This window comes from Parambassis ranga, chromosome 2 (genome assembly GCF_900634625.1).
Source record: "Parambassis ranga chromosome 2, fParRan2.1, whole genome shotgun sequence".
Classification (NCBI taxonomy): Eukaryota; Metazoa; Chordata; class Actinopteri; family Ambassidae; genus Parambassis; species Parambassis ranga.
This window is the reverse complement of record NC_041023.1, coordinates 34743770-34770751: the sequence shown is the minus strand read 5'-3', so window position 1 is coordinate 34770751 and position 26982 is coordinate 34743770. Positions and strand designations below refer to the sequence as shown.

Here is a 26982-nt window from a genome sequence, read left to right as displayed (position 1 = left end):
GTGTTCACAAACTGAATGAGATGTCATCCTTTTCTTGTCTAATTGAATCAGCCCAGAGCTTTTTGGGCATATGCTGTCTTTATTACGATTTTACAAGGCATGGGAATAAAACTAAGTGGAGTGTTTGATGTGCACACAGGAACCTAGAGCCTACTTATAGTAATAACTTCTCTAGAAGTCCCTCTGCAGCTCTCTGGTGGGAGGCTGTAAACCCAAGTTCTGGGAAAAAAACTAATCTTATTGAAAAGTTTTTTGTTTTACCCGCAGATGTTTCCAGTGAGGGAAATTAGAGGCTACAATGAGATTAAGCTCATAAACATTTTTTCCATACATGAATCGAAATTAATATCAGAGAGGAGTGTGAAAGTGAACTGTTTGTAACTAGGAGAGAGAGATAATTGAGAATGGGATGAGGGCGTTATTAAAAGAACAACAACTCATCTTTCAAAACACCCATTTCTTCAATGCTATGTTTACACAACCTTCTGAACATAAATATGTTGACATTGTAAGTGGCACGCCATGCCACAGGTTAGTAAAAAAAAACACCTCCTTGAATGCAAACTCACTTCTGACCCCTCTGCACACAGAACGTATCAAACCTTTTACAACCTGAAATGTGATAATTATCCACAGGAAGTTCAGTCTACTGTTTCCAGCATTAAAACGCAGGTGTAAAGGCCCGAAATGCTCATTTCCTGCAGTTGATAATGGTTTACAGTTAGGGGTCCTTACAGCAGGTCATTAAATCCTCTCTTCACTGCTGGTTCTCTAAATCTGAGACCTGTGCAGAACAGGACCCTGTAGTGCTAGTAGGAAATTTGCAGTAACCTATGACCTGCTGACCAGCTTGCTTGATCTCGGCTGCATTAATTTATTAAGGCCTATAAATGCTCATCTGTGTTGAATCAGCAGCAGGTATATATATTTGTCCATGTGGTCCAAAGGTGAGGCCAAGGGGGAGTGTACGGCTTTAGGGTAAGGTTTAGTGTGTTGCTTACCATTTGTGACTGTAGAAAGGGCTGAATGTATGACCTTCAGTACTTACACACTCAGTCTGTCTGTCTTCTTTTCATTGCCTGCTTCACTTAAAACCTTTCATTCACCCCTCCTATGAGTCATGAAATAACTAACCTATCCCAATATAATGAAAAAAGCCTGAATGAAACCACATCAACCACTTAAAAGGCCTCCAGAAGCAAAGGCACGTTTTACTGTGCGTGGGCCAACCAGCAACACTTATCTTCCACTGTTCCAGAGCAGCAGTCCTGCCGAAACAGCCGCGTGTTGCTGACGAAAACATCTAATGGCAGCTTTGCCAAGGTGCTAACGCTGTCAGTTAAAGTCCTTTCTTTATTACAACTTCCCTCAGAAGCCTGGAAAAGGTGCAACAAAGGGGAAAAGTGAGGGAGCTTTACAACAGACAGATACACACAGGGATTCAATCCCACAACAAGCAGGCATGGGTGGTCAAGTAGAAGAAATAAGCAGAAGAATTAAGCAATTTCTGCCAGGGATTAATAAGGTATTTCTGATTCTGATTATGAAGTATTTCTTAATCTGAAAAATGCTTAGATGCTAGTTGCTTTTGCATTATTATGGCAAAAAATCTAGAGCTTAGACAGATTTCGTTCTTTCTTTCTTTCTTTCTTTCTTTCTTTCTTTCTTTCTTTCTTTCTTTCTTTCTTTCTTTCTTTCTTTCTTTCTTTCTTTCTTTTCAACAGAATTATGACTTAGCAATGTAATGACTCCTGTACAATGACCCAGGTTGACGCATTGAGATGGCTGGTTTTATAATTGTGTCATTCATAAATACTATCCCAGTCCATGTGTTGTTATACATGATGGACATTGAACCATATGTTCCAACTCTTCCAGGCACAAGTCATGTCCTGAATGGCCTGCTTATGGTCTGAAATAAAGACATGAGAACCTCACCACTGTGGGTCTTTATAAAATATGTACAGTTCTTGTATATCTTGAATGTTATCCAAGACCCAAATATAATGCAGGAATTTGCTGCATTTTAGGACAAAACAAATCCGATTAAACTAGATTTTGACATCTAGACAGGGCGTAAAAGCACCTTAAGGCTCAGTCAATACCGTGCTCAGTGGTGCATACAGCAAACAACTTTTCTATTAAATGAACACAAAGCAGTTACCTGGGAACCCCACGGGCCCATCACAGCAGCTGGTGTGCCTGGTTGATACTGTGATATAACCTTGGTGCAAACAAGTGGACTATTGACCTTGACTACAAGGGTAACTTCTCTTTTGAGATTTATGAAGTATTTTTCTTCCTCTTGTCCTCAACAGTATCATTTCAGTTATTTTTACTAGTTGCTGAGACTTTTCAGTCCCCATCAGCTCTTTGGTTGACTGAATCTGCAACACAGTCTTTCCCTAAAGCACAGAAAACACTGCTGTTCAGATGCTCTCAAAGGCCTTGTATAAATTACCGCCTCTGGGTGTTTGAAAATGGAAAAGAAAAAAAAACCCAGGAGATTAATCTTCTCTAACTTTCATAGCCTCCAAAGAGCATAGCCATGGATGGCAGGGGAGAATGTGTGGGCCTCACCGAATTGAAAAATGGAGTAAAAAAGCCTGCGTCAGCCATGCCCCTTCGTGCAAGCTCTCACTGAGGGGTTTGATATAAAAAGTCCATTTCACAAACGGGTGCGTTAGCCACAGTGATCAATTCTTCCTCCTCTTTGACTCCGGCTGTGTGTGCAGAGATGCATTTGTTTGACTTTTGTCTGAGATTAAGTCAGGAGCCTTTGAGAATAACATTAACACCAGAGACAAAGTTACTCATTGATTAGAAGCTTTTCTTTGCTGCTGCCAGCTCAGCATATTAAGGAGAAGCTTCGACTGCAAGGCTGCACTTTGTTGGAGATTTGATATCCAAAACATGAATATAATCTCTTTAATACTCATGCATTAGTTCTACTTCCTTTTCAGCTTGAATATATGTGCAGTGATTGTGTTTCATATTTTATGTGGTTATCACACAGCAGTTGTTTCTGTGACTCTTTCCTCTTTTATGGCATCTGTTTTATCAACTCAGAGAAATGTGTCACTTCTGCCATCATCTCAGCACTGCACCAATGCCACCTGTAAACACACAGGTGTCTTCTTTCAGTGTAAAAGCAGAACTGTAAATGAATATTCTGTTATATATTTTGGCTGTTTGTCCAGCAGTTTTCTACCACCAGACACTCTCATGCTGAGCCAATTTATCCAGCTGTGTGTTAGCTCATGCTAGCAGATGCTTTAGTCTGGATCTGTGACAACTGGATCATCTTGTGAGCAGAGATGGAAATTATTTCTCTATACATATAGTTACTTCATGCAACAATTTATCAACTCTGAACTGTGAATATTATCTAAACTAAATCTGTATATAACCCATACCAAAGCTGGTGTGTAATTGTTCTTGTAAAATTGTTATGCTTGCCACACAACAGCTGCACTTGAGCTCTATTCCCAAGTGGATTAAAAACAAACAAACAAAAAAGACAACATATGCTCACTTTATAGTGTCTGAAAGACACAATACACAGTCAGGAAAATATTTATCCTTAGCGTCAGAGGACACCGCTTGGGTTCCAGACAAATGATAAACAAGCTCAGCACTATGTTCCCTTGCAGAGGGTACTCTTTTCTAAGGAAATGCATTGGCTCTGAGGAGAGATGCAGGGTACAGCTTTAAATCACCTCATCCTGCATACACTGGTGCAGGATGAACACATGTGATGAAAGTTTGCTCAATTAATACCTTAACAATGTCCTTTTTGCTTCTGTTTTGTACCTCCAGAAATCAGGAATGGCAACTTAAAAAGTATCCTGGGCCTCTTCTTCATCCTGTCGCGCTACAAGCAGCAGCAGCAGCAACAGCAGCAGTACTATCAGTCCCTGGTGGAGCTCAGCCAGCAGACTAGCAGCACCTCACCATCTGCCAGCAGCCACAAGACACAAGACATGCAGTCCAGGTATGATGCAGTGAAACTATTGTTGTATGTGTTTGCAGTCTCATTAAAAGAGAGCAAAGGATTCTGAAGCAAGCAAGTAAATACCATTGGGTTGAGTTATTATGAGACCAATTATTTTATAGGACAGTTACTTGATTCTTCTTCTTGATGATTAGGTCCAGTTGTTAGTCTTTTTAAATTGATTAACTTCTCTGTGGTGTTGTGTTGAACAAACAGAACTGTAGAAATAAACAATAATAATAGATGATAACTGTATTTTTAAAACGCCACACCTTTGTGTGACATTTCCAGTGGAGCTCTAGACATGGATGGTGAGTTTCCCGGGTTTCTTGACGATGCTTGTGTTCACTGTACAGTATAACATGAAGACATTCTGCTGTAAAAGTGTTGGCATACAGGAAGCTGAGCAGTAAAAGTCAGTAAAAGCAGAGAGGGGCCATCCTTGTGTGATGTAAATAGACAGTGTGGGCTGTAGAAGTGCTTCTAAAGGAAGGCCTGACATGCCACACATGAGCAGCATTCCCCCTGACCAGATCAAGTTACACACTGCTTGGCTGTGCTTCTCTGTGTGCGTGTGTGTCTGTGTGTGCATTAAATCAGTGCAATAAGAGCAGTTAGTTTCAGCACTTGTGGAGGGGCTATGTAAGTAAGATGATATTGTAAAGAGCTTTGGCCTCAAATATTGTGGAAGGGTTGGGAGATAGGGGGTTATTAGGGGCACAGCTGTCTCTCTTTCCCACCCTCCTCCTCCCTACAACAGGTGGAGAATACTCTATACACACCAAACAGTGAAGTGTTTGAAATACAGCGCTGCATCTGTCCAGTATACAAACAAGACAAATCAACACTTTTATGAGGCCATTAGAGAAGTTGAACTTCTCATCAGTGTTTTAATCACAAAAAGCAGCAATGTGTCTGAGAATTATGTGGCAACATATACATAAGAATCAAGGAAGCTCTCTGTAAAGTGTCTGAGTACATTTCAACTTAGACCCTCTGCCCTCGTTGTCCACTGCCTCGATAATGTGTCACTCTCCTGTGCTGATAAGTTAATTGTGTCTGAATGCTGAAGGCCACAGTGGAGGTCAGAGGACCAGTTCGTCTCTGTCTGTGATAAAGTAAGCCATTATTCTGTGAGTCTGGGTTATTCAGCCTATGTCTTCAAGTATGTTAAAGTGTGGAGACTGAATTTGAAGTGAGAAACCAAAAGGGGGAACTTTAGAAAACGGTTGTAAAACGGTGCTTCCATGTCATCATAAATACTGTGCTAAGAAAAATCATAAGGTAATTTGGCCTATTGACAAGCTACTGACATCATAAACTGTTAAAGTTACTGATGGTGTATGGAGGCAAAACAGTTCTGGTGTGTCTGCATGTGTGTGTGTGCGTTAGAAGTCAGAATGAGCCAGAGGATCATGAGTGTGTGAGGCAACAGATGATTTGCTACCATGTGTTGCAGCTGAAGCAAATTCCACAGAGGGCTGTATTCCATTTTTTAACATCATTGTACTTTACTGACAAAAGGCAAGAAAATATTGTCCAAACTGCATCTGCCTGTTTGCTTTATATCTGTTTATATATAATCTGTTTAGCCATTATACAATCCATGGATTTTGGGGTTCATTTAGTGCACCCACTGCTCTAGACATGACAATATGTATTTTTACTCACTGTTAAGTTTTATTTTCATTTGCAGTTGGAGTTAGAAAGTACTGGGTAATGATAGGCATGATGTGTTCCAAAGTCAATGAACTTTTTTTCCATTGAATTGTATTATTGTAGAAAATAAGCTACACGGTGAAACAAAAGTATGTGAGCCTGATACTTGATTTCACAGTTCTTCATAAATAATGACCACTTTTATGATTTCTGAAGCACATTTAAGAAGTGCCAGGACATTTTGTTTCAGACACGTACAATACCAAATCTTACTTCAGTATTTGAGCTTTAGTGAAACTCAACATTGATAACATATCAAAGTCTGAAGAGACCTGAGATATTTCAGACCAACCTCACACACTGCCAGACATGGACATGGACACACATATCACATAGTGCCACATTCACAAACTGCATTATAAATCAAGGGAAGTGTATCTGATGCCACAGTACCCAGTACCTATAGCAACATTAAGTTAGACCACTCACTACAGTATCTGGAATGCTGAATGTTGAGGTTATTAGCATTTGTAACAGTTTGCTGATTGTTCTCTGCACTTTTCATGTTGTATTGTGCTGACTGTGGATGATATAACAGATTTGTAATATTCTCCTTTGTTTGCTTCTTGCCTGCCTGATGCAGGCTTCTCTTCCGCTTCCACCCTTCAATTCAAAACAGTCAAATGTAATTAAATCTATTCATAAAAATCTTTTTGTAATTTTCCATAATGAAGAGTTTTTTTGAGCTTCAATCAGCCCTGAACATTAAATATGTCTGTGACGATAAGCCAGAAGAATGGGTGTGAGAAAAAGTAAATAAATGATATCTACCAGTTTTTATGCAGGCAGACACACACATTTGGACTGCAACACATCTACAGTTGTGGTATGGAGAGCTTTCTATAGACAGCACCTGCTGGCCTAACTGGTGTCTCTGGGGCAGGGGATGTAATGTGTGTGTGTGTGTGACTATGTGAGCGTGTCAAAGGGGAACTCCCCATTGGACAGAGCGCGACAACCCGGAGCCGCTGGACGCTTTCAGTGCTCTTGAAGGCAGGGGGCCCGGGCCTGGCAGGGCACAGCAAACCCTCCCTCTTTGATTCACTATGTCCTGGGGCGAACATGTTGACCCCCTGGTATGGCGCTCCTCACGCTTGCCCACCGTCGTGTCTCGTGACAGGAAGAGCTGTTTACCATATGGGAGAGCCAACAGCCTGGCCAAGACTGATTCGTCTCATAGGTACAGTCAGAGCTCAAGCAAAGTGTGTGTGTGTGGTAGTTTTCTGGAGAGAATTTTTTCGGGGGTCCTTTTCTCATATGAAGAAGATGGACTAGTGTCAGTGGAGTTACCATGAACTGGTAAATGCTGTATATCTCTTTTTTGTCATGTTGTCACACCTTCAGTATATTTTAGTAATGGTTTGAGTAATTTCTTAATCTTTGTCATGTCATTCATTTGTCTTATTGATAAATAGGGTGCTGCAAAATAAAAGCCCGATTATGTACAAACTAACAATGCATGCTTCATCACAAAGTAAAGTTAATTTGAATGTGATGGATAAACTTCGGGGTAATATTTATGTTTTTCATGACTTCTTGGAGGTAAAGGTGAAATATTTTTAAAAGTCAACAAATTGTCTCACCATTACACCTCACTGTTTGTGTCAGCAGTATATATTTCTGCAACCCTGTTCCCTAAACAAAGGAAAGAGTTAAAGAGGACCTGCTATCTTGTCTTTTTTGTCAAATCAATAATATTTAAGTATGAGTTGATGATATTACATGTGATGTTCATTTTTTTTCTTAGAAGTACAAAAAGTAAAGCAATATCTTTAGTATTTAATGTACAGCATGCAAATAACTTCCATATATGTTTAAAAAAGCAGATGAAGAGTGTAATAACTACCAGATGTGCCCTGTAATAATGGGTGTGTGTGCTGCACAGTTTTGTATTCCAGATTGGATTTTGGCTTGAACATGTACAGTTGGATTTGAGTAGCTGTCTTTTCTAATCAATAAGGTGTTATGTCAGGTTGTTGTTATGTTGCATCTGGGTTAACAGCTAGAGATAAGCATCCTCATTAGCAAAGACCTTAAAGCTGGTTAATTAGAAGACTGGGATTTCAGGCTTGATTGAATTGTCACAGTAAGGCATAACAGGATGATGACAAAGATTGTTTTGTAAACTGAGACTCAGATTCTAGTTTATTCACCAGCATCACTAAGCATAAAGTGAAGATTAAGCTGATGCTCAAGCATCAAGGTGTGCAGTATAATTACTGCCTTCATGTTGGGCAGATCTGACCTCTGACACAAAGGTCACATGACAGCTCATTATCCACTGTCATCGTGCTGGCCTTGGCATGATCGCCTGCTTGCTACTTTTGGATCTAACACCCAGCAGTTGATGTCTGAGCTCAGCGCTGTGGCTATAATCAAGCTGAAACTGATATTTCTCATGTTTAATAGGACAGCAGTGGCATCCAGTATGGCTTGCATGTGTGCTGCTATGTCGTGTACTATTAACCTGAAGCCTATTTGATGTATATTGTATTGGATCAAAAGTGACAGGCTGCCCCCACCCCCACCTCTTCACCACCCCCACCTCCTCCTCATATGTGCTGAAGTTTCTTTTTCACACCACTCTGGAAAGACCTTAAATGCTGCAGGTTGGATACATCATTGATTTCATGCTTCAATGCATTTCTTATAGTTGGAGGTAAGGAAAGGGGGCAAAGGTGCCACAAAACCTATGATTTCTTTCCTGCCTATGTTATAAATGACTTTGAGCTGTACTTAGTGTACTTTAATTAAAACCCCTGTGGCCCCACTTTCAAAGGCTTAAAGGCTCCTCCATGCTACCTGCCTGGACAGGAACATGGTGCACATTTTTTTCCTTATTGTAATTTGTAACAAGCCTTTAGTTTGTCTTTTTTGTGTGCTCGCTTGTGTTGTTGGCATAACACAGTGTCATGAAAGCCTGCAAGGTTAACTAGAAAAAGACAGTGACTCTGCATTTCATCACAAGTGTTTCTCTAAAGGAAGATGTGAAAGAATGGGAACCTAAAAACAGATCCCAGTCCTTCACAGTCGAACTCTGTGAGCAACAAGTTAAAACACGCTGCTGTTCTCTGAGTGTGAATTTGTGTATGCATCTTGCATCATTTGATTTAAAGAACATTATGCAGCATTCATCAGGAAGAGATTTTGTGAAAGTTTTTCACTGAACCCTGTTTCTAATGCTATTTCTGGCCTTTGCAGTGTGTTCTGTTGGTTTTCTTGTAATCTTTCTCAGTGAAACTTTCACTTTAGGTCAGGCTGAGCTGTGCATGAAATATCAAAATGGAAAGTATAATTTCAAAGCTCTTGGCATTTGTTTATATTAAGTTTCATGCAAATATGTGATATGCACTCTAAGAGCAGAAAATAAGGGACGATGACTGCAGTGCGTCATTCAGTCACCCAGTATAGGTAGTTTATTGTCTCAAATGTCCACTTTCATTCACCAACGCCAAACCAGCAGCCCACAGGCACAAAACAGAGAGCAAGTTGTTCCCTGTAGTCAGAATAGGAAGGCGTCTAAACAGACAGCTGGCGTTTGTTGCTTCCTCCAGCTGAAGCATAGCTCTGCATGACCATTGTGGAAAACGCTGCTGCTCTGAGGCTACATCCTGAAGAGGAGCTGATTGGAAACCTTTAATTGGTGTTCAGTTTGTGTGAGGTAACTCGATCATAAGACTGCAGTTAGATAAAAATGTTCATTAATCGTAGTCATGTTTAGTGTAACACTAATGAAAAGTAAACTAGCTTGTTGATGTTTCTGGCGAGCTTGGGTTGTTTACTTTCCTGGTAACCATTTTTAATTATAATTTTATAACTTGGTCAGGGAAATACGTGTACCTCTATGCAGCTGAAAATGAAAAATGAGACTAGTTAATGCCTGCTACAGTACACTAGCTAATCATCACACTCTGTGTGTGTGTGTATATGTGTGCATTTTTTTATTAACAAAAGCTTAAACATTTGGCTAGCTAAGCAGAACTTTGCTTGACTGTCCATTTTTTCCTCATAGTCAGAAATGAAAATAGCACTATTGTTTTGAAGTGTCTCTACTGTCCTTGTTTATTAATACAGTAGACATAAATGATGTTTGCCTTCAGGATTTATCAGTACTGGATGAAAAAAAATAGGAGCATGTGTTGAAAGGAGGCCCTGTTCACTGATGACAGCATGTGAGAAATACTCACATGGTTGGGGAGTAATTCACTTTACAGGACATTTACACATGGCAGTAAACACAGCTTTGCCACCTCTGTTGTTTACAGGATGAACACAATATGACTAAATGCATATCTTTGTTCAAAAGTCCCTCTGCAAGTAGCTTAACTACTTCCTGTCAAACATAATGTAGAAGCTGCATGTTACAGTGATCTTTCTTAGTGACGGACTCTGACTGGTGCTGTGGGCATTTCCTTCACCTCTGCCTTGTGTGTTGTGTGTTTTGTGGTTTTCTTCTAACGATGCCACCACAGCATTGGTTGCCAAAGTTTTTCAGGCATTTTTATGTCAGCAGCCCTATAAATGAGTTGAGAGATGTTATTGGCTTAGTCATACGCATGTGGTAACAAACATGTGTGAGCCATCATGTGAGAAATCAAAGAAATGTGCGTTGGCATGCTATAGTATTTTCCATGTGCTTCTTTTTTCACTGGTTATCTCTCTGCCTGTATCTGAATGGCTCCTCTCACTCACATTATTACATTAAGACATGGATTAAGAAGATTCCAGCAAGACGCTGGTCTCATTCCTCATCTAACTGTGTTAACAGTGATCTGTCTTCTTCTCTGCTCTCACTCCAGTCTCACAGCACGATATGCAAGTCCTCCGGGCCACAGTGGAATAGGGTCACCACAGAAGAAAAACACAAGGTAAATGCAGCAGATCCTAAAATTCATTCATTTTATTGAGCTATTTTTACATGCACCTGTGCCTTTCTGTGATACTCTGTTATCACTGCAGGCATGTCAGAGGTCGATAGTCAGACTCAGCTAAGGAACAACTGATAGGGATTAAATGTTTGTCTCAAGGATTCTTCAGCCGGGTGTAGCTTAAACTATTAAGAGGACAGCCTCTCTTACAGGACTTCACTCGAGATATCTGAGATATGAGAAGAGATATGTCATAAACTTTTCAGTTTTCAGTGTGATGCGTTTTCTGGAATCCCAGGTTCCTTTTGATTGTGCAGTAGCTTTACTTATGAGCAATTTGTCTGGTGTAGTCAAACAGGCTCACAGCTCTTTGTGTTGAAAGCAGGTTCATCAAGGCTAAATATGGTAGCAAAATCAAGCACACACTTACCTACCTATAAACAAAAGAGGACATTGGGGATTACCTTGCAGTGTTTGCACATAGGCTGCTTTAAGTTGCACTTAAATTCTACTAATCCATGTCCTCAGTCCAGTGCTTTTTATTGATATAAAAGTGGTCCTCAGTGTAATGCATGCTTTGGGAAAAGCCATTTTACACATCCTGGCATAAAAGCAACTGCTAAATAAACTACCAGGCATTATAGTGAAACTCTTTGTGTTGCCAAGGTGTAACAGTAGCTAGTTGACAGCAAGGCACAGGCCTCAAATGAACTTTTAGGTGTCAGATGTGAGTTTGTGAACTTACGTGTACCATTTGCCATGTTTACATTCAGTGTAAACACAAAGAGATCTACCCATGCATGTACACACCCAGTACAGCTGTCTGATGCATGCATTTGTTCCAACTCAGAGGCAGTGAGAACCACCGTGCTGGCAAATAATTCTTCTTCAGCAATGGCAAAAATGCTGCAGCCAGCAGCTCCAGCCTCATGGGTGGTAATCTGCCCTCTCACATCACTGATAGAAAACCTCACTCCTGGCATATTTGCAGAAATTGCTCTTCACTTCCTACGTACAGATGAATATAGGAATCACTCATGTTAGAGGCCAGTGACAGTGTAAGCATCCCCCTGTCATCATCTTATTTTCTGTGTGTTTGCCATGAGTTGTCTGCTCTCCCTGAAACTAGAAAGTTTTAGCAAGAAATACTGAAACTGTGCTAAATGTGTTGAAGAGAGTCTCCCTGTAGGTGCAAGTGTTTGTCTTGTTATTTATGGGACTTTCTGCTCGTTAGCAGGAGCTAAAGGAACTGCCCTGTTTACAGCAGCAGCAGCAGTAGCAGCCCTTTTCACTTTCACAGCCACTTGTACAGATTGTTTCCATTTTTGTTAAGTACACTGTTAGCATGGTTTCGTATTACCCTCTCAGAGGGTATTTTAAGAAACTGTTAAATATGCGCATAGCTCCAAGACAACAGCTTTGTTTCCCTTGGTGGCTTTTCTCATGTTCTGCTATCTGAGTATGAGCAGTGGTGTCAACAAGAAGCTTTTCATGCATTTCAAGGTTCTTATTTTGGGCAGTCGATTTATATTTTAAAGGTATTTGATGAGGACATCTAACCAGATTTGAACATGAATAAATAAACTGATCCTAACCCCTCTGCTCTAAAGACAGCTTATCACTGCCAGGGTTAGTTGCTTTAACACCAGTACTTAGTGTAGTTTAATATTCTGTCAGAAAACGGATGGATAGATGTGTCATGTAGCTGTGATAAGGGCCATAGAGTTCATCGTCTTAGCAGCAGGGGGTGATGTTTGACAGTTTGTTGGCCACCCGCTTACTTGTGGCTTCTTTTTTAATAAGCCTGATGTGGCTTTGGCTGGTGGTGTGGATGCCAGATGTGCTACACAAGATGCCTTAAAAACTGATTTTAATCTTTTAATAACTAGGCCTGAGACACTGGAAAAGCTTTAGCAAGGGAAGGGAAGACTGCTCACTTCCCTTTATAAACTGCTAACCAGTGCTAACAGGCTTCTCTGCCTCCCCTCTGTCTACTCTGGAACAAAAATCACTGTCCAGATATTGCATCACATTTCCTTCTCGGCTTCCATTTTGCTGATGCATGATCAAACAAGTATTTTTGAGGATAAAAGAACTGCATGATAAACTACCTCAGGTTTCCATCTGAATTGCCTCAATCTCTCTCTCATTTGCAGCTGTTTATCTCTAATTTTCTTTTGTCTGAGTTTGATTGTGTCTTCGTCCTGTGTTTCCCAACTCTTCTGCACCCCCACTCTCTCACCTCTTTTTTTGTTCTTTCAATTCTTCTTTCTTTTACTCTTTTTTTTAATAAATCACTTTTTTTATTAGTGCTGAGTGTTAATATAAAGGCTTGACACTAATGCTGCAGATGTTAACAGTGCATGTTCCCATGTTTTCATGTGATTGAGGGGCTTTGGATATGTTTCATAAGTTCATCAATATTCAGTTCTCTTCTTTCCTCTTGCTCATTCTGTCTGACTCTGCTCTACGTGTTTGCTACTGTACACATCCATCAGTTTCATCCCATTGAACGGCAGCCTGAGCTCTGGGCTGAGGACCACCTCTAGCTGCAGCTCAGTGAGTTACTGAGACTGGATCTGCATCTGTAAACAGTCTGCTGTTTTTGGCAATGTGGATGATGTGAAAACAGGATATTATTTATTCAAAGAAGTAAGTGACTGGCAGATTTCTTGCTTCTTGATGCCAGTTATTTTAGCATTGGGGAATGTTTTATTCTTGCACAAAACAGTCTTTGCATTGCTCAGCACGTGACACATTAGGAAGTTTTGCTCTGACTTTTGCTGTGAAGGTTGCCTAATCTCTGAGCCCTGTTCTATTTTTCCAAGGGAGACACCCAAGTAAACTTGAATTTTGCAATTAGATACCATTCATCTCCCTCTGCTGCTGTAATAAAAGTGCTTCCTTTTTATAGAATGCTTTCTGTGTTTCTTGTTGCATCAGAAATGCAGCAGATGCTTAGTTAGTCTGAAAAGCCCTGGGGCTGAAGGCCTAATTTGCTTTACTCATATCAGTAAGTGGAGCTGCCTTCCCCTGCAAATCAAAAGCTGTCCTAAGGGATGAACTGGGAGCACTTTTCAGTGGCTGATTCAGTTTTATGTCATGTTCAAAAATAGTTCAACAGTGCAATGTAGCAGCTTCTGTTACACGACTTTTTTGATAGGACACTGTAGTGATGGAGAGGAAATAGATGCTGCTGGTGATGTTGCAGATATGTGGAACCACTTGGTGGTTACAGCATTGCTTTCACATAGATGAGACAGGGAGACTGGGGTTCATGTCTTCCTTGTGAGACTGTTGCTGTTGTTTTTCATGACTTCACTTTTGTTTTCACCCATGGTTTGTTTTAGGCATTAAAACTACTTTTTTGTATAGGAAAAGATCATTAAACGTATTAGGCATATTTCTACCATCTGCAGCAAGTTTCTCCACCACTGTTTGGCAGCCCAACCAACACATTTACATGCACTGTATTCACACAAACACAGGAGGATGCTAGATACATAAAATCTGATTGTTTCAATCAGTACGGAGTAAAGAAAAACTGAACTTTTTCTCCCAGATGACGTTGGTAGTGTATTTCTGTGCTGCTTTAAAGACTTTTAAGACAAAATGGAACATCTTAAATATGTTTTCCACTGATGGGTTTTGACCACTGCAGAATTCCAAACCTAAAAAAGCTTTTCCCTCCGACATCTCGGCTCCATCTGCGATACAGGCATGAGTGACATATTCTGCATAACAAATTGATTATCGTTGCTGAGGGACATCACGACAGCTTTCAGACAGGGAGACACCAACTCTTTACTCTGCCTCTCTGAATGTTGACAAAAGCAGGCTATAAATGGAAACACAAAGTTTATTGTTATTTAAAAAATAATGTATTAATATTTGGAATCAGTTCACAAAAATCACATTTCTGTTGTTAGTCCCAGTGGGATTAATGGTAGAAATAGATTCAGCTTGTCATAAATCCTGTCATGAAGCAGCTGCAAAATTTGTTTTTGAACAAACACATGGATGGAAGCATCTGGCATAGAGCACAATGCAGTGCACACTTTTTGAACAATAACAAGAGGTTTTTGAGATAATTCTTTGAACAATCTCTGGGTGTGCTGCAGCACAGCAAATCAGCATTTGACATTGGCAGCTTTAACTGTGTTTGGAGAGAAAGATTGTGTGTCTGTATAAGTAAATGAGACTGACTGAGGGCTCTAACCTTCTGGAAGATGTTGCTTGTAAGTCAAGAAAAGTAAAAAAGAAAAACAAATGGGTACAGCAGTATACAGAGTGCAGGGTTGCAGGGAGGAAGGGCACAATAACCAATATATAGCCATCATCGTATATCTTTAGATGTGTTCACCTGTGTGAGGCAGTCTATCTCAAACTTAAAATTAATCTCCCTCTTTTGTCCCTCCCGCCCAAGCCAGCGTTGCACAGAACACAGTGGATGCTGTACCTGCTTCAGAAAAGACTTCTTTGAGGCTGAACTAACAATAAATCTAAAAAAAAAAAAATTAAAAGCAGTTTTATTCTCGTCCACTGACTGGATGTGTGTTTATTATCTTAACAGCCCAGCACTGTGTTCTTCTTTGTCTCCTGCAGGTTACCAGGGCCCTCCAGAGTACCTGCTGCAGGCAGCGGGGCCTCCAGGAGCCCAGGATCATCCAACCTCAACCGCCGAAGCCAGAGCTTCAACAGCATTGACAAGAGCAAGCCTCTTCAGTATGCCAGTGGCAATGACAGAGGTAAGGACTGTATTTAACTATATATTTATAACCATACACACACTTATACTCAATAAATATGTGCAGAAGCTGCCTCTTTAATTTAGTGGGGTTTGATTGTAGCTGGAGGCATCTACTGAATTTTACATTCTCCGTCTGTGCCACTTGATGGCACCACTGACACAACACAAGGGAGCAAGAGAAGCAGAGAAGCCCAGTCTCTCACTTCACCAGTTTTAACCTGTCTGCTGAATCATCCTCTGCTCTTTATTCAAAGTAAGTTATAATGGATGCCATTAAAAGGAGGTAGCAAAGGCATGGCAGAAGATGGCCAGAGAGGCAAATTCAAGCAGCTGCTCCATCAAGCATGATCAGTCTAATGAGAGTCATTATATTTTTGAGAGATTGGTCTTAAAGTGGCTGACAGTTAGACTGTATGACCTTTTATGTAATGCAGAGTTGATTATTAAAAACCAGTTTTTAGCAGCTTCTTTCTGTTGTGTAGTTAATATATCACAATGTTTTAATGAATGTTTTTAGATCACTAACTCTTTTAATAATGACTTTATGATTTCCCCATGGCTCATTCAGAAGATTTATCATGACTTATTGGCTTATACAGTGCTGTAATCAAACCTTTTTAATGGCTCATCATTATATTAATCATAACCATTTGTGACATAATGACAAGCCTAGAGGTTTGGCTTACATTATATGCAATGTAATGTTTTCTAACTAATGATGTCTAGCTTTTAATTGTAAAGCATTTCAGTGAGCTTGTCGATGAGAAAACACGCTCCAGGTTTTGGCGTTTGGAGCTGAGAAAGGCTCAGCAGGTGGTGTTAATGACAGTGGAGGAGAGACACAGTGAGTGGTATCAGACAGAGAGTGGAGAAACGCCTCCAGCAAACGCTCTCTTCTTTCAGTCCTAAAAGTTCACATGTGCACTCACCCCTCCAATCTCTGTCTACAAACTCGTCAAAGGGAATGGTGACCAGTGACAGGGAGGAGAGAGAATGAGATGTTATAAACGTATCAATTATGTTAGTTTTGCAATTTAGCTTAAATTCCATTGCTTTGTTTAGCTTTATCAGTTGTTAGAGAATCATTCTCTAGGAGGGTGCAGTAACAAAGGGCAGATGTTTCTTTTTCCAACCAGTTCACGTAGCACAGCAGACTTCTGCCAGAAGAAAAAAACCCTCAGTTTGCAGAGATAAGGCACCAGTTGTTGGGGCTTCATTGCAGGGAAGATGAAACTGTATTTTTGATCTAAAATAAAATATAATAAAAAAAGCAAAAATCAATTCTTGGGAAATGTCAGCTCTGCTGCCAGAACCTTCTGGGCAAAAACAGGTTGTAGAGACTGCAGAAGAAATAGATACAGGAAGTGTCTGCCACAGGCCATTTAAGATATCTTCTTGAGTAGGCTTTCCCCTCATTTAACAGTATTTGAGGCTTTATAATTTTGTACATTATTATTGCTCTGCTTTCATCACCTACTGTCGGTCCTTTCATCTTATTGGTGCAAATGAATATGCTATTATTTATGATGGCACTGGTCTGATCTCTCAAGAAAGCAGTGAAAGTATTATTTTTATTTGTTTATTTTCATGTGGCCTCTTGTCGAGGAATTGAGCTCATCTGCTCTGACCATGAGCTCAAAGGGCACAAAGAGCATAGCATCATACTTGTTGCCATGCAATTAGCTTCAACTAATCAACATAATGCATACAAGTTTTTTTCTTGTTAAAACATGAAGGAAACATGAACCAAAATTCAAAAGCTTAGAGGTTTTTTTTTTCCAAATCTAGGCATTTGTACTTTCTGAAGAATCTGGCATGTAGTGTTAGTACAGGCTCCACCACCATCAATGATGAAGTGGCGTTTCACTTCTAAGCCACTGAGGCAAAAAAGAAAGGAAGAGTCTGTTGCTACGGTAACAGCAAGTCACTGCCTGGTGAAAAGTGTGGTGGCGCTGCAAAAAAACCTCTAGGGTGGAGACGAGCAAGCATCGGGGAAGGAAAGGGCTGATCGACTGGACACACACACACACAGATACACATGCAGACAGGGGCAGAAGCACACAAGCTGATGACACATATGTTGCTATTAACACATATGCTGCCTAAACAAACATAAACATGAGATAAATATGTTGCCTTTTAATCCAAAGTGGCCAATGGCAATATAGACATTGGAAGGTTCTTCTGTTGGGCAAACAACATGTTTTCCTGCAAACTACCAACACAAAAGTGTCTTCACTATGTGACGGCATATTTTTTTGTTTTAATTTATTAGATATCAATTAGAGTCTGTGTAGGGATTCTATCAGTTTTGTTTTGGCTGGTTTATATTTAAACCGCATTCACGCGACCGCCCCCTCCCCTCCACGCCGTCCCTTCTCTCCCCCGCTCCCCCCCACGAGCTGCCAGCGGTGGGATAAAGGCGGCAGACAGAAGCAGAGACATTGCAATCAGTGCAACAAATCTGTCAATATATGTAAAAATTGTTAGTATGCAGTAACCTCCTGTTTACACTAGGTGGCACTGTCCACAGATGTCCACACATGGTCAGAGTTGGGTCTGTATGTAAAAAATTTGAGGATTTTAGGAGCATCCGTGGTGGAGTTATACCAGTTGTAGTACCCTATGTGTCCACTGGTGGGAGCCACACACCATGAGAATAGTGAAGACCTGCTTCAAACGTCCAAAAACATTTGATTCATGCATGAAAATTGTCAAGAAGAAGTTACTTCCGGTTTCCTATAGGTGGCGCTGTGCAGGTGACTCATGAGCATGCAGACGTGTCTGGGGCCGGACCGTTATGACAAAAATTTGAGGACATTAGGGCGATGTACGGCGAAGTTAGGGCTGAACGATCTATTGTTTTAGACCGAAAATTGCAATCTCAGACAACGCGATTTTGAGATCGTCAAAGCCACGGTTTTTTGCACTGCTCCTAACTGAATCAGGTTTTGTTTTGTCAAATGCTATGGCTGAAAACGAAAAGAAAACGGAGGAACTGGTCCCTAAAACGAACTCCACCTTTATGTTCGGTGCTGTTTTTGCCGGCAGCAGCGGCGCGTCTTCTAAGCCTGTGTCTGTGTGCGCGACGTGTGTCGCAGTGGAAGGGCCGCGTGTATACGAATGTATTATGATGCTACAAGCACGTACGCACCTCTCTGAACATTACCAGCTCCTTATATTCAGGTTCGCTGCTGTTGTGCCATCAGCAGCTCTTCTACCGCGTGTGTACATCAGATGCAGACAGAGGCAACAGCTAATGACGTCACCAAAACAATAACGCAGGCATTTGATGAAGAGGCTCCATATGAGGACTCTAGTAAACGGTGGACAGAGGTGACAGCAGCAGCTCCGTTTTTCCTTAGATATAATTCCCATTAAAGTTTTGTTCTAAATCACATTGAACTTTAGGAGTTACTTAAGTCTCAATACTGCATTTATTGTTTAACCTTAGGAGGCACACTTCAGTCTGTTTAAATGACTGTTGAATAATACTTTACATAATTACATTAGTCTTCTTTTTAACCTATTTGAAATAAAACTTTATTTTGTTCTGTAATTGTTATTTAAATTTTCATGTTTATTGAAAACTAATACTGAGTGCATGTTATCTTTTATTTATATCTTTTATTTATCTTTTTTTTTACTTTTAGATCTACTGATAGTTTTTGAGAAGTGACAGAGTAGGCTACCTGAAGTCAATTACACAGAAACATGCAAATTAGTGTCAATGTAAAAACAAATCGTGATCGTGATTTTATCATTAAAGAATCGCAATATAAAATTTTTGCCATATCACCCACCCCTAGGTATGATGTAAGTTTCTGTGATCTTTGCAAATGCATATGTGCACTAAAACTCGTGGATGAAATCAAAATCGCAATATTTGCCAGAAAAATCAGAATTCAATTTATTCTTAAAATCGTTCAGCCCTAGGCGAAGTTATAAGCAGTTGATGTTTCATGGCAACGGTTTGACAGTCGCCACCGCCATGGGCAGCCTGATACAGGAAACCACACAGGTGTCTCTGTGGGACTTCAAGTCTGTGGTCCTCATTTGGCTGTGTAATGACGGGCGAGAATTAAACAGTGAGAGACAAGTGCATGTCAGTGTAGAACATGGCACTGTCTCTACCACAAGGGAGCGCCATGAGCGGCACAGATCATCACATAGAGACGTTCAGGGCGGACCTCTGACCCCGTGCAGAAAGTTTGAAGCCGTTTAGAGCAAGTATGCGTGCGTGAGAGCCATTCGAAGTTTCATGGGGAAATCATGAATCATCGCTAGACTTTGGCGAGGCACAGAGGCCACGCCCTTTAAGTTAGAGAAAAGCTTTTGATAACTTTTGATCAGCAGGTCCTTTAGGTCACCTCCACCAAATATCAAGTCATTGGGGTAAAATTCCTAGGAGGAGTTTGTCCGCATACCAATGGTGGAAATCGCTGAAATTTGCCAAAATCAAAACGGCTGACTTCCTGTGTGGTATAGATATATGGTGCAAGAGACTTTTATGTGCGTCTGGACGTGTTCTGTGTATGTGCAGATTTTTGTCTTCCTACTCCAAAAAACCCCTATGGAGAGGTGCATTTTAATTCAAGGGGGCGCCATTGAGCCATTTCGCCCCGGCCCCTTACGAGACCCCCATCAGTTGCTAGGACACGCCCCCGTGAACATGTGTATGAATTTTCATGATCATAGAAGTTCGTTAAGGTCATTAAAACTCAAACGTAATCTCTCGGCAAAGAGGTGAAAATGCAGCGTTAAGAGGCACAATTAATAAGAAGAAGAAGAAGAATAAACACAGCAATTACAATAGGGCCTTCGCACCACTCGGTGCTCGGGCCCTAATAATAAACACAGCAATTACAATAGGGCCTTGGCACCACTTGGTGCTCGGGCCCTAATAATAATAATAAACACTTGCATTTCAATAGGGCTCTCGCACGTTTCATGCTCTGGCCCTAATAATAGGCACTTGCATTTCAATAGGGCTCTCGCACATTTCGTGCTCGGGTCCTAATAATAATAATAATAAACGCTTGCATTTCAATAGGGCTCTCGCACATTTCGTGCTCAGGCCCTAATAATAGGCACTTGCATTTCAATAGGGCTCAGCAGAAGAAGAAGAAGAATAAACACAGCAATTACAATAGGGCCTTCGCACCACTTGGTGCTCGGGCCCTAAATATGACTCTCAATTAACTCAGAGACACATGTGAGTACAGCAGCTTCCCAAGAATCCATGCAGTTTGGCCATTATGTGTAAACAGCACTGGTTATACATGTTTTTTTGTATTGAAACAAACTTTTAAATTCATGATAAGATTAAGACTCATAATCATTATCGGCCATTTTACAGCTGGTTTTCAAATTACACTATAAACAATAGCTTGTAGAAAAATTCTCAACCTTGAGTGTTTTCAGGCATATTGGGTAGGTAGGTTTTAAAGAGTGCCATCAGAACGTGTGAGCTGGCTAAAGTGTCTCGGCCCTGACCATAGCTGAGTCTGAGCCACCATCCTCTGCCTGTCTGAAGGGGCTTTAAACTGCAGACTGGTGACTTACAGCCAGCGGAACCACTGTACTGACTGATAGCCATGCCCTGCCCCATCATGACTGTCTTTCTTTTTCTTTTATCCTTGTTCTGAAAACAGCTCAGACTACTTATAGCAGATGATAAAGTTTTGTCTGTCTCTGCCCGCCTGAATCAGGTACTGTGACTATTTGTCATGCTGTGGGTTGTTGTGTAGAAAAAGGACTGACAGCATGAGTGAAGGTCAATCCTCAGTGCCTGAAAACAACACATTTTTTACATGATGAGCTTCATTTATCTTTAGCAATTTTATTGGCCATTATTTTTAGGCGGAGGAAAAAGGAAGAAAAGGCATAAAATTATCTATATAAAAGAAGGAAATGTTGCTACACTGTACTCCAAAACTTTATTTTTTTTTTGCTTCTGACATCCTGTCAACTAAGAACAAGCTTTTTTTTTTTACTTTACACTCAAATGAAATCGTGAAAGTTTCTTTTTTGAGTCAACAGTGTGTGAAACCATAGCAAAAGAGTTTTGATACAGTTTCCCTGTCCATACCTGTCAGATGCACTGCAATGATTACTACTACAGCCCAAGCAGAACATTATTTCATGTCTTACATGAACAGAAATAGTAACAGTGAACCCATTATTGATCATTCTTTTCATTTCTCATCATTTCTCTCCTTATTTAGAAACCGTGAGGGGCATCCCAGTTTCCAGTGGGATGAACGGGAGCGGTATGGGTGGGATGGTTCCCACCAGCCTCAGTGGGCAGCAGCTGGCCTCTGCCATCCCTTCACCAACAGCTGGAAAATCATGGCGCAGCAAGTCTATGAACCTCAAGCACAGCGCAACATCATCCATGCTGGCAAGCCCTACGCACTCACCTTCATCCACTCCTTCACCCCAAGCCGTGGAAGGTCTTCAGCCACAGGGAGGTGATGGATCAAAAGGAGGGTCAAGTGTTGCACCTCCCCAAAGGTCAATGCTGGAGAAGTTACGCCTAATTAACCCTCGATCGGCTTCCAGAGCATCACCATCTGTGGTGGAGATGGCTCTACAGGAAGAAGATGACCTGTCAGAGTACGGTGAAGATGGATTGACGCCTACAGGGTCAGTGTGCAGCAGTGGTAGTAGCAGTGCTACAGCCAAACAAATGTCTACAAAGACCTCAGCATCATCCCTCACTGCACCTAGCAAAACTTCCTCATCTTCATCTTCCACTTCATACTCAAAGGCGTCTGCCAATAGCAGCAAGTCCATGGCCTCAAACAAGGACAAGGAGGATAAAAGCAAGTCTTCAAAATCCTCTAAGGACTCTCCACCGAAAGAAGAGCGTGAGACGTTTGCTGACTCTAACAAGAAAACATCCAAAATTGCTAGTCTCATTCCCAAGGGAGGAAAACCATCATCAGGGAAAAAAGATGGCAGTGGTTCTTCAGCTTCTAGCGGCATCCCAAAGCCAGGACTGAAGGCTCCTTCAACATCAACAGCAAAGACTCAGAGTCAGACCCAGACCCAAAATCAGGCCACCTTAAACAGCAGCGGCAACCTGAGGGCAGGAGATGGAGAGAGAGCCAAGCTGACAAAAGGAGGGCAAGGGGGGAGTTTCTACATACAGCGCTCCACTGGGGGACAAGAAGGTAAACGGACTAGCATGACCTCATCCACCAGCACCTCAGCCCTGTCTGGGTCCAGTGGGATGCTGAGTGGAGGAGGTGGAGGAGGAGGAGGAGGAGCACTTGGAGGGAACGGAATAGTTCAGCTTCCCCAGCAGCAGCAGCACAACCACCCCAATACTGCCACTGTGGCCCCCTTCATGTACAGGTGAGGTGTGTGTGTGTTTGCATGTTCTAAAAGAACTGTGGTATTAATTCATTTTCTCCAATACATGTTTCCACCATAGCAAGGTTAATTTGTTGACTCTTCTCAAAATCACACCCTCAAATATTCAGACACACGATTATATTCACACACATGCTTACAGACACACACACATGCACACACCTAATGCAATATTAGAGTTTTTCCAGTGATCAGCTGGCACTCCCCACTGTGCATCTTTGCTCTTGCCTCCACATCTCTTCACAGTCATTATGGAACAAATTAACATCCACTGCCTGCTGCTTGCCAAAGCCTATTATTTAACTGTCTGGGTTTCATCTTTGATGTGAGAATCCAGACATTGGCATCGTTCGGGAACCCTTTCTCTTTCTCTTCATTCAGCTAATGTTTAGAGGCATGCAGCTGGTGTGTGGTTCCCTGACATTACAGTTATCAGAGGTGCAGGAAGTGGGTAAATCTGGGCAGGAAAAAACAGAAGAGCCAGTGAAGTCCCTAGGTTGCCTTTGAGCTTGAATAGGGCGAGAGTCATGAATCCCATTAAACAAGACTTAATCCATCAACCCTTCTCTCTCTCTCTCTCTCTCAACTAAGTCCTCTGTCATACACAGTCAGTTATTTCATATTCAGTGGTACTGCCAGCATTAGCCTCACTATATTCCCACAAATCAGACAAGTAGCTGGACAGATAATGACCGATAGTCCCTTCTGAAGAACTTTCTGCAGAAATGTGTTCACTAAATGAGCAATACAGAGAGACACTGAGTATAGAAGAAAGTAGATGTACCATCTGTGATGTCACCATCAGGTTTCTGAAGGAACATTTAAAAACTTGGACTTTCACTCACTGCTTGCTGCCATATTGGTCAGTAATTTGAAGCAGAGAGCTGAAATGTGACTGTTATAAGTAAAATTAGGCAAAAATATATCCATCAGACTCAACCACAACCTGTCTTGCAGTTTCTTACATGTAAAATAAGTAAATAACAATCCATTCAAATTGATCCTCATATGGGGGGTGAATGCAGCTTATTTGAGCTGCAGTGCAGATTTATGTCTTTTTACAGGATACTTTTCTCTATGAGCATATTTCTGCAACTTCTATCTTCACTATGCTTTTCTTCTATTAATGTTCCTCCTCATGAGCAGGCTTCACCCAAAGCCTTCGGCGTGCACACAGTAAGTGTAAAAGCCTCCCGCTGTGCTGCATTTTGCTTCATTTCCGTCATTAGGCATCCATGTCTTTTTTAGGTTTCTCTTTCTCTGCCCACCTTATGTTGTTATTCTTTTGCCATCCCCGAAAGCTTTAAGCTGAGTTCAATTCGATGCCTCACGTTTCCCACAGATCACCTGTCAATCAAACAATGTGGGCGATTCTGTGGCATTCTTCTCTTTGGATCATCTGCTGATGAAACAAAATTTGAAGACACTTTCACAAAATTTGCTACAGATTTTTTTTTCATTCCTTCCTTCTGAAAGTAGTACAGTCCATTTTAGGTGAATGATTTATCACTGCAGCAGTCACAATTTCCCCTATATATCCATTTTCTTATTTTGGTCCATATTGTTCAGTACATCAGTGGAAGTGAGTATGTCTGTCTGTGAATTCACTGAGGTGGAGGAAGCTTACAGGAAGAAAAAAAAGCTTTTTCACATGAGCTAAAGTCACAGGCTGATGCCGCTGTTGCAATTGGAAGCCAATTTTTATCTGCAGCTCTGCAGGTGGTGGTCCCTAGTGTGTATATGTCTGCAAAGTGTGTATGGGAGGGAGTGAATGCAATAGTAGCTTAGATCTGTCTATGCATTGCTGTGTGTGTGTGTGTGTGTGTGTGTGTGTATTCATTGTCACTGTGTTTGTGTGTGCCTGGCTTTGTGTGTTTGTGGTGTGTCTGACTGTTATCTCATGAAGTGTATTGGACTCTGTCCTTGTTGCTTCAGATCAGCAAACAAACAGTGGAGTGTGATGCAGCTCAGGCTCAAAGAGAGGATGCACACCAGCACATATCTTTCCTGCACACACACACAAACACACACACACACACACTGAGAAGCACTCACAGAAAACACTGAAATTCAGCAAATCTCCCCTTGCAACATCATTACAGATACATGTAAAGAAGGAAGAAATCTGGCTTTTGCTCAAAATCAAGCTGTAAAATCTTTTAGCTGCTTGTCCTTCTAACCCCAACATTGTGCACAAATTTGACTTACCATAAAATGTTTATGAAACTAAATTGTACCACTTTGCAGCAGTAAACAGCTAAACAGAGGACAGAATGAACACAATGGTGGGGAAACTTCACCCTGTGGATGTGGACGAGCTGGAGTTTAACAGATATATAAGTCTGTCTTTGTAACTGTTGGGTGTTATTTGTTCTTTGTGCCTGTAGGACATTCTCAGAAAATGACTGCACCATGGTGGCCCCAGCCGACCCCTGCCTCAGCCCCACCAAGGGAGAGCTAGTCTACAGCAAGACAGCCAAACAGTGCCTGGAGGAAATATCAGGTACAGATGTTAACACACAAGCTGAGGGCTGTATCAAGATAATATTTCTCTGTGTGGGTGTGTATATGTGCACACGTGTCAGCATATACACATCTGTCCCTGCTGATTTTGGTTATATGGGAATTTAAAGTTCTTCTGTTGTTTGCATTTAATGTCGACCTCAATAATTCTGTGATTCTCCACTACACATGAATTAGTAAATGGAATTGGTTTAGCATTGGTTTAGCATTCTGTATAGATACAGTATAAAACTGTTCTATTACAATATGGATTACTTGCTCTTTGTGAAAAAGGAGGTTGCAGACTCTGTTAATGGAGGTAATGTGCAGTACTGGGATTTTAAGGCTACCTCTGTGGCTAGAATAGTGTGCTGATGTGTGAGTGTGTTTTCAGTGTGTGTATGAGTCGATATCAGTCCATTTGTGTTTACTTGGGGATCCCTGTTCTGCACTGGAATCATGCGGTGAAGGGAAAAGGTCAGCACTGACAGGCGGACTCAGGGAGCATCTGTGGCTCTGCGTTTACACCCCTGCAGGCTGCCATCACCTGTTACAATCCCAGCACTGCAGCACCACCGGTTACCATGACAGATTCATCAAGATACACAGCATTTATCATTTGCTGAGAGGTAGCTTTAGACATGCAGCACCTTTAGACAGACATGTGCATGTGAATGAATGAGGGCTGGGCTTTACACAGTGGAGATAATTTTACAAAGCTAATGGTTTCAGGCTGAAATCATTCAGTAAGAAGAAGCGGATGCGAGCATTAGAAGAAGATGACCTGGACAGCTGGATGCAACTGGGTTGTATACTTGGGGAAAACAGATATTAGCAGGATGTGCAAGGAAAGAAGAGGAAGTGCTCACGGTGTGATTCTCTGGATAATGCTCTGCTATTCAACTGTTCATTTTTTATTTCAGCAATACAACTGCGGTATTGCATGTTGCAGAGAGAGATGGCTCCTGTCGTCTTCATTGTTCTTTAAACATTATCAGTACAGTGGAAATCTGTAGAACTGAGCTTCTGCAGCTGACTGTACGGATTGCGGGACATTTAACCAGTACAAAGTAAATTCTTACTGCATATTTAGGCTTGACAATGGGCAGAATCAGAGGTTCAACCAGGCAATACACCTATCAAGCCTGCTGGCACAGAGGGATATCATCATATTCAAAATGAAGTGGTCACTGTCGCAGCTCTTGAATGATCTTTCTGTTGGAGTGACCTAGAAGCTCAGTGGTCAGGGAGCATGCCACATGGCATAAATGCCCTAAGCAGCTGGGCAGCTATTCCTATACTCTTTCCCACATCTTATGCCTGTCTGCACCGCCCATGATTCTGATGGGTAATGTCTTGACATTTAACCTATTGTTGCCTGTAACAATAGCCTGTAATAATAGTAAAACTAGAATTCAGCTTGATGATAAATCAAATCAACAGCTAACGCAGTGAAAACTAAGATGTCAAGTTCAAAGTGAAGCCAGTCAAACTCTACAAAGCACAGCGTGCACAAACAACAGCATGTGATTATAGGTTTGGGGATGTCAGGTCGGCAGCAACATTCTGGACATTTTGCTTTGGTTGTGGCTTTTCCAAAGCCCATCATTTCAAGGATAGAATTAGCCTACGCTGCTGACCATTCTCTTTGTTTAAAGTCCATTTCAAACACTTGCTTTTTGTTGTCACACGTTCCATGGGCATTTCACATCCTTCGTTCTTCCCACTCCTTCGCAAATGCAATGCAGAAATGAGTCTCTGAGAGGGAA

The 26982-nt window shown here is 41.3% G+C and overlaps 1 protein-coding gene across 9 annotated transcripts in view; it reads left to right on the top strand.

Moving 5' to 3' along the window:
- nav3 (neuron navigator 3) overlaps positions 1–26982 on the top strand; it is a 178257-nt gene that overhangs the window by 87518 nt on the left and 63757 nt on the right. For 8 of the 9 annotated variants that reach the window (XR_003669363.1, XM_028394087.1, XM_028394063.1 and 5 more), the window contains exons 5-9: positions 3820–3994; positions 10513–10581; positions 15187–15329; positions 21559–22693; positions 25099–25214. Coding sequence is in view for 8 of the 9 variants with exons in the window: in XM_028394087.1 (XP_028249888.1) it covers positions 3820–3994; positions 10513–10581; positions 15187–15329; positions 21559–22693; positions 25099–25214 (1638 nt within the window). In the remaining variant the exon portion in view is untranslated. Of the gene's footprint in view, positions 1–3819; positions 3995–6881; positions 7013–10512; positions 10582–15186; positions 15330–21558; positions 22694–25098; positions 25215–26982 lie in introns of those variants that run through there. The other variant, XM_028394095.1, reaches the window with a different exon arrangement.